Genomic DNA, 17,003 nt, shown 5'->3' on the forward strand with positions numbered 1-17,003 from the left:
GTTTAGCTGCTCCACGGCATGTGGGATCTTCCCAGACCAGGGCTCGAACCCATGTCCCCTGCATTGGCAGGCGGATTCTTAACCGCTGCACCACCAAGGAAGTCCCTTCACGAACGTTTAATAAGAGAGAAACAAAGAAGAAGAGAGGAGGTTTGGGGCAGGGGAGGGGGCGGTGCTGGGGGGCAGCTAACATTTATTAAGCCAATACTTAGCGTCAGGGAATCATTAAGAAGGCCAAAAGCCAGTTCGCCTAAGAGCGAGAAAGTTTTAAAAGCAGGAGAACGCTGATCCCAAACTGGTCCTAAGAGAGGTAAATACGGGGTAAGGGACCCCAAACTCTGCACTGTCACCAGGGCCAGGCCACCTGCTGAAGCCTGTGAGACCCATCACTGAGTAGGTGGATACAGACCCCCCACGGTGAGGGCGGGGCGCTGCAGCCAGGGGCCTGGGTGCAGCTGCACAGCTGCGCTCACTCAGCATCAACCCAGAGGAGTCCAAGCGTCACGGGCAAAGACAAGGCTCCCAGCTCCCTGCTTTCCGCCAGGCTTCACCACAGTCTTCCCTGTACACTAAATCACGCTCCAAGGGAACTGAGCCCCAGCACAGGTTGGCCAAACAAGGGCCCTCACCCAGCAGCTGACTGGATACAGAAAGAGCAGGAGGACGTGTCAACGGGGGACCCGCGTTCACCCTGCGCCTGTGACAGCCTGCAGAGGCCCCCGCGCTCCCCACGGGGCGCCCGGCGGCTGGCCCTGTGCTCATGTGCAGTCACTCCCAGGAGGAAGTTCGCAGCCCGGGGTCCAGTTTCTCAAGGCTGTGCTCAGTATCCTCCCTGCCTCTCGACCAACTGGCCCTCCTCCCGTATCTGTATTTCAGCTGGAGAGCATGCGACACCGAACCAATGATTTAAGCCACAAAACAGATGTTACCAGCTTTTCCTTCTTTCCCTCCCACATCCCATTGTCCATTCAGGCCTCATCACTTCCTGCCCTGCGTGCCTGTGCAGCCCACCCCTGCCTCTGGCTTCCTTCCACTGCTGCCTAGTTCAGGCCTCACCTCCAGGTCCCTCTCACAGCTCCCTCAGCGCCCTCACTGTTCCCTCTCAGGGCAAATATGATCACATCTCTCCTTGGCTAGAAACACCTCCTGAAGCCCTACTCCGTGGACTGAGCTTTGAGATACAGGCGAACGAGCTGGTTGAAGTGAACGTGGCAGGGCTCGAGGGAGGTCATCAGGAAATGGATCCTTGCCAGATTGACACTCATCAGTTATTTACTAAACTTACTGGGGGAGCTGAATTTCAGATCTTCCATCTTTCTATATTTCCAAACACTATTTTCCAGATTGGAAATTCTTAAGAAAATGGAAAGAAAACAAAGAGTGAAGAAAAACCACAATGAGGTACCACGTCACACCCATTAGGGTGGCCACTATCAAAACCAAAACAAAACAAAAGAAAAAACTAACAAGAAAAAAACCAGAAAGTAACACATATTGGTGAGGATGTGGAGGAACTGGAACCCTTGGGCACTGTTAGTATGGGAATGTAACATGGTTGCACCTAAGATAGAAAACAGTGTGGTAGTTTCTCAAAAAAATTAAAAACATAATTAGCATATGATCCAACAATCCCACTTCTGGGTATATACCCAAAAGAACTGAAAGCAAGGGCTCAAAACAGATATATTTGTGCACCCGTGTTCAGAGCAGCATTATTCACAACTGCCAAAAGGTGGAAGCAGCCCAAGTGTCCATGGACAGATGAATGGATACCTAAGATGTGATATATACATGCAATGGAATGTTATGCAGCTTTAAAAAGGAAGAAACTCTGATACTTGCTACAACATGGATGAACTCTGAAGGCATTATGCTAAGTGAAAAAAGCCAGTCACAAAAAGATAAATAATGTATGAATCCACTTATATGAGGTACCCAGAGTAGTCAAATTCAGAGACAGAAAATAGAATACCGGTTGCCAGGAGTGAGGGGGAGGGGGGTTGGGATGCTACTGCTTAATGGGTACAGAGTTTCAGTTTTATAGGAAAAAAGTTCTGGAGGTTAGCTGCAACGATGTGAACTCACCTACTACTGTACGCCTAAAAATGGTTAAGATGGCAAATTTCATGTTAAGTGTATCTTAGCACAATTTTAACAAAGAGTGAAGAAATGAGTTAGCAAATGCTTATGAGTATAGAGAAAATGATTCTCTGTTGTATTTGGGGCCATACATTTTATTCATAATCATAAATTCTAAATACACTAGCCAGAACTTCTAAAAACGTGACATGCACACAGGTGCTGTGACGGTGTCAGCAGAACCTGAGCTGCCATCTCTTCTGCTCCATCCTCCCAAACCCCAAAGTGCATTTCCTCAAAGAACAGACATCTGTTTGTCCAAGCAAACTGCTCACGCCCAGGCACTGCTTTCAGAGCGGCCCCCAGTCAGGCCCCAACCTGCGGAGCTCTCTTATCTCTTCCTAAGCTCAGCATGACTCTGGCCAGCATTCACCTTGTTTGCTCATAAAATGTTCCTTCCCAGAACATCTCTCCAGGGGAAAACCTCTTCCTGCAAACATCTCAGGGCCCAGCACAGAATCCAGTTTTTTTGTGTGAATCTTGAACAGAATTCTCAAGTAGAACAGAAGGGAGTGATTTGGGATTCCCACCTGGCGGGCATCCAGGGCTGAATCTCTGGTTAGTGTTCTATCCGCTTTGTTCTCCGAGATAAGGCATCTTTCTAGACTTCTAACATCTTCATATCCTCAACTACGGAGAAGAAAGTGCTAGACCAGGGACTTAGGAGGGCTACTACTTAAGGCTCCTCACAGCCCTGCCATGCCCTCCACACCACCCTCCCCTTGCCATGGGCCCCAGCTATTTACTACAGGCTGCGCACTGCTATGGCAATGAGAGGACACAGAAGAGCGGGGAGCTGGGGAGGATGTTACAAAGGGGACAATGCCTGATCTCCATAAGCGCTGAGGACAAGTGGGTTCCCGTTATTTAGGCTTATGGCACAGATCCCATGATGCTGGCTGGAGGTGATCTCAACATCAAGAAAGATTCTTTCTCAAAGTCTCTGGTTTTCTACATCACCCAACACATTACAAGGCATGGACACTGGAAGAGAATCCCTTCCAAGCACGTCAATTTGCACCATTCCCTTCCCATTGGCCCTCCCAGGTCACAGGCCACTAATCCTGAATCATACAACTTCCATGACTTCACGCTAAGTGGGTTCACATCCATGTGTCCATTTTCTCAGGCAGAGAGAACACGGCACCTGACACTTATGGTCTCCCCTCGCCCTCAGTAAATACGCGCTGCCCTATTGAAGCATCTCAGCCCTACATTTCCATCTTGAGAAACTAACACACTCTGTGTGCAGGCGGCTTATTAGATTTAAGTAACAACTATTCAGCTAGTGTCCAAGCAGTGAACATACTTCTTTCAACGTTCTTCCCGTTTATCGCGTGGTGCTTACTTTAGGCCAAGGATAGTTACACCTGTAACATCAAAAAAGGTAAAAACAGCCCAGCTTAGCTTTAATCTGCTTTGTTTTGCCCAGTTGCTGGAGCACAGAACTTTACAAGGTGTCTGCTTCCCATAAATCAGAGGCAGCAACTTCTCTCCAATTATGTTTAAATTCACGGGTAATCATTCTCTATAGCAGGTGGCAAGTTGGGGGCAGGGCCTGGAGTCGGGGGAATGAAGGTATGATGAAGTATTAAGTCATTTGAATTTGAACAAATGAGTATTGCAAGGGGGGCAGATACGAAATGTGTCTGCTAACTGAAGCCAGATGAACAGGATGCATCACGGCAGCATGCAACCTATCCAGCACCATCTCTTCAGCCGACCGCAGAGTGTTTCTCATTCAATTCTCTGACTACCTTGGCCTAAGTCTTCACTTCGTCATGAGGCCCTCTTCCCAACTTTTGCCTGAGGATCCCGAACATGAACTCGAGGTTATTCAACCAACTGCAGTGTCATTGGGAAACTGACTCGTGCACAGAAACACATTCCTTTGCATGATGTGCCATTTCCCACCATTTAGAACACCCATGCCCAGAGGAACTAATGAAAAACCTTTTCCCCCCAAAGGACGCATGTGTCTTACTAAAATTTCTTTTTTTTTTCTTTTTTTTTTTGCGGTACACGGGCCTCTCACTGTTGTGGCCTCTCCCGTTGCAGAGCATAGGCTCCGGACGCGCAGGCTCAGCAGCCATGGCTCACGGGCCCAGCCGCTCCGCGGCATGTGGGATCCTCCCAAACCGGGGCACGAACCCGTGTCCCCTGTATCGGCAGGTGGACTCTCAACCACTGCGCCACCAGGGAAGCCCTAAAATTTCATTCTTAATCTGTCTGCTAAACGTTCGTCAAGCGTGTTATGTGAATGACACTCTAGAATACAGAAATTAGTAAGATAAGCCTCTGACCTCGAAAAGCTTCCAACCTAACAGGAAAGATACACTGACTGAACCCTCACCCCACCGCCAGCCCAGGCTGCTCATCCCTGCCTCCCGCACCTCAGGAGCAGGTGCATCACCTGCCCAACTGTTTAAACCCGGAGCCTGGGAACCGCCCCTCATTACACGATGCTCCATCACTATGGTGACCACCCAGACCCAAGCCACTGGTACCTCCCACCGGGACTAAGGAAGTAGCTTCCTAAATGGTCTCCCACTTCTTTGCTACATTCTCCAGACGACACACATCCTAATATTTGTAGTAAATTTATCTTCACGTTCCTCTACTGCTTAAAGACCTCAAATGGTTAGAAAACTCCTTCCAGGGGCCTCCACGGCCCCACGTCAGCTGCCCCCCACCGCCAGCCCTCCCTCCCCTCATCCTGTGTCATGATTATAACTAAGTTAAAGGATGTCCATATACAGCAAGGGCTGGAAAGGAACCTGGAAAATGACTACGGCTGATGTGATAAGGAGGCCTGACTGCAGAAGTTTTATTTTATTTAACTGACTTTTTTTTTTTTTTTGCGGTATGTGGGCCTCTCACTGCTGTGGCCTCTCCCGTTGCGGAGCACAGGCTCCGGACGCGCAGGCTCAGCGGCCATGGCTCACGGGCCCAGCCGCTCCGCGGCACGTGGGATCTTCCCGGACCGGGGCACGAACCCGCGTCCCCTGCATCGGCAGGCAGACTCTCAACCACTGCGCCACCAGGGAAGCCCCTGGCTTCTTTTTTTAATTAATGACTTTAATGGGGTCGACACGACAAACACCACAACAGTGACAACCCCAGGGGAGGCGCCGCCGCAGTCCACTCACCCTGGGTTGTACAGCATGACGGCAGAGAGGTTCTCGCAGGACTTGGACAGGTCGGTCATGGACAAGCTGAGGGAGGACAGAAGGCCACTCTAAGAGCAACACAGGGCAGAGCGGTTACGACGGCAACAAGGGAAGGCCGTGCGCCGTGCTCCCCGCGCTCCACCGGGGAGAGGCAACGAGGGGCTCACGCCCCCCGTCAGCCTGCACACAACTGGCCTCTCTGAGGATGCACGTCAGGGGTCAGGCCAGGGATCCGTCTGGAACCCAAGCCCCACGCTAAGGCCGGCAGGGCCGCAGTGCGCTCGGACGGGAACTGCACAGCCCTGTGGATCTCCCTGACCTGGCTGCTGCGGTCAAGTGGAGGGAAGGGGTGACGGCATCTGTGTCAACCCTGTCCCCTGGCAGGAGCAGCACTCACACTTGCTGAGTGACAGAGAGGGAGAGGGAGAGGCGAAGGGAGACCAAAAGAGCAACAGCCTAACCTGTCGTGCTTCCATGGAAAGTTACCAGCAAACCTGCTTCCTTCCCTCTCTTCCCTGCAACTCTGTCCTGAAAAGGGCCCTCCAGGCCCTCTGTTCTGGGCTGGAACAGACAATAGGCTTCACAGGCTGGAACTGGCAGCCCTGGAGAAGGCTGAGGTTTGCGGCTTTCTCGTTATTCTGCATTTAAGGCACTGGCAACTCTGGGCAGCCCCAGCAAAAGCAGGCTGAGATGCGGCGCTGCATAACTCAGGGTGAAAGGCCACACATCCGGGTCAGTGGTCAGGGCTGCAGCCCCGGCTCCCCACTTGCTGGCCACGGGACAGGCCAGCCTCAGTTTCTCATCTCGATCATCTGTGATGTGGGTGTAATAACAGCCTCTGTGCACATACACTGGTACATGTGGAGGTTCTGCACAGTGCCTGGCTCACAGAAAACTCAGCTGTGACTTCATTCTCTCCCTTGGTCTAAGGTCAACACGGTGTCCTAGACAGGTTTCTCTCCCTTCCGTTTCTTCCTGTCTCTTTCTGGTCTTCTGCCCACCTCCCTCATCCAGCACTTCAAGTGCCCTCTGGTCAGCCCCATCCAAGCTGAAGCCTCTTCCAGTCGTCCTAAGGTCACCCCCTCTCTGCTTCACACCCTAATCAAAAATCCAATTTACTGTGAATGAAAATAAGAAGCGAGCCGACTTTTGGATGAAAGTGATTCTGATATGGGGTTCACTCTTAAAACAGATGCTCTTGAGTGGAAGGCACTCTCCACTTAATGTGGAATGATGCCCACCTCCTTTCAGGGGATGCAGGGCTCAACAGGAGGGTCGAGAAGCAGCGTCTCTCCTCCTGCTCTGGATCTGACTTGCTAGCCTATTTCACCAGGGAGCCATCCGCTGGGAAGCAAACCCTCTGGAATCAATCCAGGCTATGGGTTGGTTCGTGCTCCAGAAAGTTAAATTGCTGGAACCAGAGTGGAGACCCCCCTTCCCCCACCCCAGCCCCTCCCAGAGCGGAGTTGGCTACAGGAGATTCCATGCTGCTCACCTTCCTCTTCTCCCTGAGCCTGGCGGCCTCCTTTGGATGGTTAAAGCGAAACATATTGGTTCTTCCCAGGAGGATCACGGCACCTAAGAACACACAGAAACAGCAATGAGCTTACAGTGAGCAACCTGGTTAGCTGGTGACATTCTACCATGGAATCCTGCAGCTGAGATGTGATTTCCAGCGTACTACACAACAATAGAGTAAGGGGAGGCTTTCGTCGCAAAAGTCTGCTTACATAAAGCCAATTCTAAATCTTCAGATGCTTTTATTTTTAGAGCCGAGTGTCACAATACTCATGTTACCCAGGGCAGAAGTGAGGGATCTAAGCATTACAATATCGTAAGAGATTTAAAACTCAGTATACAGATAATCAGACTTTTGATTGTTGAAAAGAAAAACAGAAATCAGTTAACCAAAGAGATGTGAGAATATCAAGCAAAGCATATGGTCACCAATTTAGGAAATGTTTATTAATGCCAATAAAAGTAGATACCTCAAAGGACAGTGCTTTCAAATGAAAACATGGTGAAACTGCCAGAGCAATAGGTTTTTAGTAATAGGTCACTATTACTAAAAACTCCCTCAGAATTCGATAGGAAAGAAAATGCACATATACAGCGACTATTTCCACGTAAAAACACTGCTTCTTGTGAAAACCCTGTTTAGATGGCTACATTGGACACACAAGAACAGCTCCTTTGGACTGACTAGGGTCCTGCTTGTTCAGAAAATGAGTGTACAAGGGGCAGAAGAATTCAGTGTAAATGCCCAAGGGTAACGAAATCATTAGGTGGGGAGGCAAATTTCAGCTTGATTAAGCAAACAGATGTGTTCTAAGATAGGAGCTGTCCAAAACCGGCCTGGATGTCACAGAAGGCAGTGAGCTCCCTGTCCCTGGAGGCATTTAGGAGATTCACTGTCTTTTCTGGTCCCATTCGCACCTGAGAGTCAAGCAAGTCTCAAAACAAACCACCCCCCCCAAACCCCATCTTCAGTCTTTGTCCTGAAAAAGAATGCAACTTATTTGTGAAGATAAGACATTCATCTAGAAGTCAACCGTGACAGATCAAAGTGATGAGTGCAGGGTGCAGGAGGTGGCACAAGGACCTAAGCTGGGTCTCACAGGACAAGAGAGATGCTCCATGTGAGGGTGACGAGGGGAGGGGCTGAGCCTGAGACAGGAGATGGACCTCCTGGGCTTGGAGAGAGGAGAGAGTCAAGTCCAGCCAAGATGCAGGGGATGTGAAACAGCAGCAGGAACCCATATTGGACAGATGAGGGAGGGAGAGACCATGAAGAACTAGCAGCCAGGATAAAGAATCTGCAACAAAGGTCAGAGAAAAAAATCAGCTCATGGATGTGTTTTGTGTGTCCCGCGTGGATGTAAAAAACAAAATCCTTCACTGTCAACGGTTAAAAATTGGTAGTTTTCACATAAAAGTCTGAGTTTCTGGCTTCCCTTCAAAAATTTTAGAAGATGTGGTATCAGTAGATCTGTGCAGTCCCTGGGCTACTGCTGGCTGCCTCCTCTGGACAGGACACGTGACCTCTAGTTGGGTACCAGCTCCACCGGGACCCTGCAGGTAATAGCAATACCCTACATGGCCACTCTGGAGCTTCAGACCAGCACATCCACCTGCCTATGTGACACACTGTCACAGATTCTCAAAGGAGCTTCAAATTCAACACGGTTAGAACCTAAAGGGTTTAGATCATAACCACAGCAAGCAACCGAAGGATTGGTTCTGGTGGCTGTCGTTTTTTAGCAGAAATGGAGTCAACATGAGACGCAGCACATGGTTTTGGGAGACTCAGAAGGACAGCAGCGGATATTATCCACCTACAGTCTGCTTATCCCCCTCACATAAAATTGCATTCATATATTTCCCAATTATGGAAAGGCACCATTACCACAATGAAGAAAGGTGTTTCCCATATGCCTTTTATGACGAGGACTCAAAACTGTGTGCCATACGAAAGTCAAAAGTAGCCATGTCCAGGATATATGTGTATTTAATGCTCTTAAAATGACATTAGAGATGAACAAGGCAATCTCATTTGAGGTGTTAATTACACCTAGTCCAATTCTTTTTTTTTTTTTCTGTTAATCAAATGCCCAGCCACACAAGTTGAAAGTTGCTAAAATACGTTAAAGGAAAAATAGGATAGTATTTCAGAGACATATTTCATATCATGTTAAATCACTGAAAAAAATCTTGCCACCCATGTATTTGCATGAAATACACAAGAAAATCCCTTCGAGGAGTTTTGTGAAAGAAAACAAAACTACCCATGACCATTCCTTCTTTCCATCCAAATAATGTGTATAGACCACCTGGCACATAAAAGGGGCTCTGTTAAGGCTGGTGCCTTCTCTTTCCTCTATCGTATTCCTTTATGGACAAACCTACTGGCTTAAAAGATGTGCTTCATTTTTTTTTTTACATGATGCTGCTGTGTGTCCATTCACTCAACGGATACTGAATGAACGAACACTTACCGTGCTGTGATAAGAACTGGGGATGGGGATGCAGAGGTGAACGAGTGGGACACACACCTTGTCCTTATGGAACTTGTAAACAAGCAGGAGGGAGAGGTCACTAACCAAACAATTCCACAAATAAACGCAAAGCTGCAACTGAAGGAGAGACACCCTGCCCCCGGCTCACGAGCATGCGAGAAGGGGGTTGGCTGCAGGGGAGGTTAGGGAATGATGCCGTGAAGGAGGTGGTGCTTAAGACAAGCTCTTGCGGGGGGAGGGGGGCATATCCAACAGACTGTGACAGGAAAAAGTGATGATGATGATGATGAGGAGGAGGAGGAGGAGGAGGAGGAGGAGGAGTGACGGGAAACACGGCAGAGGAAACCAGGGGGAGCACCGCACAAGGTGAAGCTGGAGAGAGTGGGGAGGGCGGAGCATGTAGAGCTGCTCAGGATACAGTAAAGCATCTTGTATTTCACGTAGGGGCAACAGCAAGACCCTGAAGGGCTTTGCGCAACAGCAGCATCACACAATTAGACGTGAGTTTCAGGAAGATCATTTCTTCTACTGTTGGAAGAATGTACCAGAGGGCAAGAGGAAATGTAGATAAATAAGGTGAGAGGTTACTGCAGTGGTCCAGGTCAAACATGATGGTGGCTCAGAACTGGAAGGGAGGGGTAAGGGATCAATAAACAGATCCAGAAGATACTTGGGAGATAAGATCACCAGGACTCATGATGGGCCAGATAGGGGGACCAGGGAGGTGAAGAAGATGCTCCTGGGCTTTGCTGTAACTAGTTGGATGGGGACCTGTTCACACTGATTGAGAACACTGGAAAAGGACCAAAATCAGTTTGGGGGAGAAATCTTGAGTTTGGTTTTACACATAATGGATTTGAGATGCCTTTTGCAGATAGAAATATGGGGCTGAAGCTCCAGAAGAAACGCCTAGGAGGTCTCTCAATCCATCTGTCCATCTACCAACCTACCCACCTTCCTACCTACTTTACTCTCTATTATATATATATATGCATAAATTTTGATAATTTGGTGCTCTGTGATGAGAAGATATGGTGCTGAAATAAAGCATATTTTGTTTAAGATGTTCTCCTGATGTTGGCAAGTATAATTCTGAAAGACCGCCTGGTTTTTATCAAGTATATTCTGTTAAATGATCAAAATGAAGAAATCTAGAAAGTTGGAGGATTAAGAATTGCTTATTAATCCTGATGGTAATTCAAAAAAAATTTATAGATGAACTATATACCTCAAAATATAGAGACAGACATACACACATATATATGTGTACATATCTACCTAAGATCCATGTGTATATACACATATACACACACATCTCTACAGATATCAGGTAGAGATGTATACATGTATATGTGCATATACGTGTGTGTGCGTGAGAATGTGGTATCTCTCTATATACATCTGAGAGTCATCTCTAATAAAGGAAGCCACAGGTGTGGGAGAGAGGAGAGAACAGAGAGGTGGGAGAAAAGATGGCCCACCCAACACTGAGCACCTTGAGGAGCTTGGCTTTTAATGGCTCAAGGAGAGGAAGATGAACCTGCAAAGGAAACAGAGAAGGACCCTCAGAGGGGGAGAAGGAAAACCTCAGAAGCCCACGGAAAGCGCAGTTGAGGTCTCCTGAGTGTGGACAACTCATTCAAGAAGTTTGTGTACTCTGCTGTACACCTGATACTAACACAATATTGTGAGTCAACTACACTTCAATAAAAAACAGAAGAAGAGGGCTGCCCTGCTGGCGCAGTGGTTGAGAGTCCACCTGCGGATGCAGGGGACACGGGTTCGTGCCCCGGTCCAGGAAGATCCCACATGCCGCAGAGCGGCTGGGCCCGTGAGCCATGGCCGCTGAGCCTGCGTGTCCGGAGCCTGTGCTCTGCAACGGGAGAGGCCCGCGTACCGCGAAAAAAAAAAAAAAAACAGAAGAAGAAAAAGAAGTCTGTTTATGAAGAGAAAGACAGAGTTGGTAGTAGGTGGAGTCGGGAGTTGATAGACCCTACGGGATATTTTGGGATATTTTTGTTTAAAGGAGACTTGTGAGTATATTTAAAAAGCAAAACGCTGAAGGGGAAAAGGCAACGAATGAATGAATGAGTGAGTGATGGTACAAGGCCTTCGGAAGAGACCCAGCTCGTGTCCTGCCTGACGGGGTAACCACGCCAGGGCTCAGCTCCCTCACCGAGTCGTCAACGCTTCCTTCCAGATCTTAAATTCTCCTTAACTATCAGCGACTCCTTGATCTGACGTTAATGTGATTAATCACAGCACATGGACTTTCTGTGATGCACTTAACTTGTCATTTTTAGAGTATATCTAAACCTCCTTGAAATACATGATGGCATCTTTGAGATCACGTGAGAGCCTGTTAAATACTTGAGGACAAATTCCAAACGATCTTAGAAGGGGATGGAGGGGAAACGACGTCATAAAAAGGTAGACAAAGACACTTGGTAACAAGAAAAAAAAGCTTTACTTAAGTCTCTGTGAACGAAACCACTGATTTTCTATTTTAATATTTCAGGCATACTGAAAAAAATTAAACATGTAAAGATTTCTAGTGATTTCTAAGGAGTGTAGGGATAATAATCATTAATATCACTTTTAATTACGGTCCGCAAATTTTATGCGAGATTTTCTAATTCTGCTACTGCACAAATAAAAATCAACTGTTTTAAATTAAATGTTGTCATATGAATAGTTCTGAGGTGATGATGTTCGAATTATTTCATTCTGAGTTACCATTAATATGAACACATAAAATAACTGTATTCCGGGCTTCCCTGGTGGCGCAGTGGTTGAGAGTCCGCCTGCCGATGCAGGGGACGCAGGTTCGTGCCCCGGTCCGGGAAGATCCCACATGCCGCGGAGCGGCTGGGCCCGTGAGCCATGGCCACTGAGCCTGCGCGTCCAGAGCCTGTGCTCCGCAACGGGAGAGGCCACAACACTGAGAGGCCGAGTACCGCAAAAACAAACAAACAAACAAAAAAAACAACTGTATTCCCAAAAGGGTGTGGTGCAATGTAATATGAGCTTACAGGCCAAAAAACAGGAGGCCTTTAGAAATTCTGCTTCAGGGCTCCACATTCTGAATTTAATCATACGTTAGAAAGGCCCTCCTCTATGCCTCACCACAGACACACACACAAACACACACACACACAGGATATATAACGCATTGCTAAACCATGCTCAGTGAAAGAGAGGTTTTCATTTTAGATACAACAGTCAGAAAAGCAAAGCTCTGTCCAGAAAAATTTTCTGGAATGGTATCGCATGAGAAGTTGGGTGAGGCAGAAAGGGTGAAGCTCTTATTTCGTTTCCTAGTTCAAGCTAAAAGAAACTTGCTTTGTGTATGATAATTTTAAGCCCTATAAAAGGCCTTAAAAATATTTATACTAAAATAAGTTATGATGATGGCACCATTTGGGGGCCCTGATAGAGTCTTATTTCCACTAACATATGCCAATACTTAAGAACAGATTACGTAATATGTTCTAGGGCCTTGGACCCTTGTGACATTGGCTTTTACGACACTTGAAATGTAGTAATTTTTCTCTATCTCAAAATGGCTTTGGGCAGCGAGATAGGGAAGATTTGAGATCTGACACGGGGCTTGTGGTGGGTATGAAATTTCACATGAATACTAACGGATTCAAACAGGTCACATGGCTTGGGGCTGACAGCAGGCTCAGGTGAGTGACAGGCACTCAGCATCAAGGGTAGCAGGTACAAAGCATGGCATCAGATCGCCTGTTAATATTTGTGAAGGATGTAAATGCACGTGACACCTTACCAAAAAGCCACCTAGGTAGGCCCCGTCCTCTCCCTTTCAATGTTTATAATTCAAATGTGGACTTGCAATATCCTGCTTCAGATAAACCACTTAAACCCTTGTTTACTTTTGGCAAAGTAAAAATTGCCAAATTAGATTCTGGGACGCCGGAGAAGAAAGAAAATTGGTTTTCAATCTTTGTTATTGAGATTTCCAGCCAAATAACCAACAAAAATCATTTGCCCAACTGTATGCATGGGCTAAGTGTGGAGCTTTATAAAATTTCAAGACACTCCAGTCCCATGCCCCCAAAGAAATTTTTAGATGTGTGTGTGGGGGGGTGTGGGTGTGGGGTGAGCTCAATTTTTTCTTCTTGAAGCCTCAGGGGAGATACAAAAAGAGTATATGGAGCAGCTCTCATCCTTCCAAAAGACAATGGATTAAGTACAAGAGATAATTAGAGGATGATTCCAGACAGCAGACAATGAAATGTTGAATTCGAAGGTGCTGAAGAAGGCATTACACTAACTGGTCAAACTACTAGTACAGTCAGCCCTCATGGGGGATGGTTCCAGGACGCCCACAGGAAGACCAAAATCCAGGGATGCTCAAGTCCCTTATATAAAGTGGCCTAGTATTTGCATGTAACCTACACAATCCTCCTTACTTATAATACCTAATATAATGTAAATGCTATGTAAATCGCTGTAAATGCTAGAGCACGGAAAATTCCAGTTTTGCTTTTTGGGACTCTCTGGAAATTTTTCCCTGAATATTTTCAACCTGCAGTTGGTTGAATTCACTGGGATGTGGAGCCACACATACGGAGCGCTGACTGTAACTCTTTCCGTTGGTACCCAGTAGCTCATATGCTTTGTTACCAACAATACTACTCCTTCTGTTAGTGACCATCTCCACTCTTCAGCCTTGCCTCCCACAGGCTGTCCACATCCCATCCCTCCCTCCACAATGCCTCCCTTGCTCCCCTCTCCCTGAGCACCAGGAGTCTCCTACCGTCACCAACTCCTCCTCTTTACGGCCCACCCCCAAGCCTCCCCAGGCTATAAAAACGTGCTGTCCTTCACCTCTGCAACCACATTACTAATCTGCTGAAGGGTGAGCACATCCCACAGAAGATCCACGCCACCAGTCTGGGATCTGGGAGCCGTACAAACCTGCCAAGATTCAGCAGCCAAGGCTACTTGGTCTCCTGCTACTCCTGCCCCCCACCTCACCCACTTTCCAGCCTTTAGATAATTCTGTATCTAAGTCACTTTTCTCCATGGACCATTATGACAAATACATTCATTCATTTTGGAACTTGGCTTTGGGTAAATCTCTCCTTTCTCATCAGTCTGAAGCCACGCTGGGGGAGAAGTTTGGGTTCTGCCCGAGGTGGGACAGCACCCTCCACCTGCCTCTCCCTCTGAATGCAGCTACACCTGATAGCCTGGACACAACACGTGCAGCAGCTATCTGAGGGGTCTGAAAACAAACAGAAGCAGGTGGATTGAAAGAGACCAGGACCTAAAGCACCACTGACCAATGATGAATTTACCATTGTTTTCCTCCAGTGTCCCCGGCTTCATCTGGGAAGAAACCCAAAAGTTGACATTAGTATAAAAGAGAGAACTCCAGGAGAAGCTTCTAGTTTTGGTTCCAGGAGGAGGGAGAGGGTCCCCTAGCAGCAATAGGGGCAGCAGCAGGGGGCCCACAGATGCCTAAATCTGGGAGGGAGGGGAAAATCTCTCTCCAATCCCAGGAGCTGTGGGCCCAGGAGGGTGGGGCAGACGCCAGTTGCTTTATTGTTCTCCTCTCTGTCCTCTCACTGCTCGGCCCGGACATGGGCACAAGCAGAGGAAGAACATGAGAGAGTGGTATAAATAAAGCTCCAGACGTCCAGCTGGAGGGCGGAAAAGGAAAGACCCAAGGAACCAGAAAGTACTTGAGAGATGGTATAGAGGGAGAAGTTCAGGAGGGCAACCTCATGGAACTGTGTCTGAATTCCTGGGCCACCCACAACGGCGCACACAGGGAGCTGACCCCCAGCAGCACACGGAGACTTTCAGAGTTAAACTAAGAGCCAGACCACTGCTGGCCGCTGGATGGCACACACATGGGACAGCCTGGAATAGCACCATAGAGGCTTGGAAAACTGAATGGGCCTTGGAACTAGAATCACGACCCACAGACTGATTCTCACTTATGGTCTAAATCCAACCAGGTCAACTGCCTGCTAAAACAAACAGGCAAAAATCAACATCTCCCATGGAACTGAAACAAGACCCTGAGTCTTACAATATAATATAAAAATGTCCAACATGCAATTCAATATTACTCAGCATATAAAGAACTGGAAAAAAAAAATCTCAACTTGCATAACAAAACACAAACAACAGATGTTAATGCCAAGATCACAGAGATGTTGTACTTATTTGATAAAGACTTTGAATCAGCTATTATAAAATTGTTCCATTTATCCTATAGGATGCCCTGAAAAATGTGTGTGAGGGGGTGGGGTGGGGTCAGGGGAGAATGCCTAGATGAAAAAAGATAAGCAAAAATTGTTAATAATTATTGAAATTGGGTGATGGGTACATGGAGGTAAATTATAATATTCTGTATTTTGTATATGTTTGAAATTTTCCATAATAAACTTTTAGCTTTCTATATCAGATGACTTAGAAATAAAAATGATGGGCCCTAAAAAAAAACGAAAACAAAAAAGAGGTCAAACATGGGTGAACACTCTTGAAAAATAAGAAGTTTCAACAAAGAAATAAAGTATACAAAAAAGAATCAAATATTACAACTGAAAAACACAGTAATCAAATTTTTTTTTTTTTTTTTTTTTTTTGGCGGTACGCAGGCCTCTCACTGTTATGGCCTCTCCCATTGCGGAGCACAGGCTCCGGACGCACAGGCTCAGCAGCCATGGCTCACGGGCCCAGCCACTCCGCGGCACGTGGGATCCTCCCGGACTGGGGCACGAACCCGCGTCCCCTGCGTCGGCAGGTGGACTCTCAACCACTGCGCCACCAGGGAAGCCCAGTAATCAAAATTTTTAAAACTCATTGGATGGGCTCAATAGCAGAATGCAGACGACAGAGGAAAAAAAGTGAACGTGAAGCCAGATCAGCTGAAATGATCTCATCTGAAAAGAGAAGAGGAAAAAAGTTTACAGAAAGATAAAAGTAAGTAATTAGAGTCTCATGAATCTGTGGGACAATACTAAAATATTAAACATTCATGTAACCAGAGTCCCAGAGAGAGAGGAGAAAGAGTATAGTGCAGAAAAACAATTTTTAAACAAATAATGGCTGAGAACTTCCCAAATCTGGAGAAAGACAGAAATGTACAGATTCAAGAAGCCCATTAAACACCAAACAAGTAAACTCCAAGATATCCACACCAAGACACACTGTAAAGTCACCCTATGGGGATGTCAAGCTAAAAATGAAACTTAAAAAGGAGTGAGAGATCATGAAAAATAGATGTAATGATTCAAACAGGAGATGAAAGGGGTTTAAAGAGACTGACAAATGGTTGTCTCCTGCGCCAAAGTCTGGGGCAAGAATTTGTGGTTAGCTTTGGTCCTCATACTGACATGTTCTGATACAGGTGCATCAAAATCACCTGCAGGATTTTTTTTTTTTTTTTAAAAACCCAAAACTAGATTGCTGGGCCCACCCCCAGATTTTCTGATTTGGCGGGTCAAGGATAGGGCTTGGCAATTTGCATTTTTGAAAGGCCCCCAGGTAATGCTGACATTGCTGACCTGAGGACACACTAAGAACCACTGGCCTTGGGTACAGTGTTTAAGAACAGTTAGGGCTCTGACACTCAGCAGCCTCTGCTGAATGAATCATCCATGTGCAAGTGACAGGTGTCAGCTTTGCAGGTCTCAAA

The 17,003-nt window shown here is 46.9% G+C and overlaps 1 protein-coding gene across 1 annotated transcript in view; it reads right to left on the reverse strand.

The window, feature by feature from the left end:
* The window catches only part of LOC308628709 (kinesin-like protein KIF16B), a 295,568-nt gene that overhangs the window by 128,505 nt on the left and 150,060 nt on the right, over positions 1-17,003 (reverse strand). Inside the window, exons 16-17 of the mRNA XM_081255964.1 lie at positions 6,805-6,887; positions 5,289-5,377 (exon numbers count right to left, since the gene is read on the reverse strand). Of these exons, the coding sequence (XP_081112090.1) occupies positions 5,289-5,377; positions 6,805-6,887 (172 nt within the window). The remainder of the gene's footprint in view (positions 1-5,288; positions 5,378-6,804; positions 6,888-17,003) is intronic.

The sequence above is a fragment of the Mesoplodon bidens genome (assembly GCF_964165515.1).
Source record: "Mesoplodon bidens genome assembly, chromosome: 15".
Taxonomy (NCBI): domain Eukaryota; kingdom Metazoa; phylum Chordata; class Mammalia; order Artiodactyla; family Ziphiidae; genus Mesoplodon; species Mesoplodon bidens.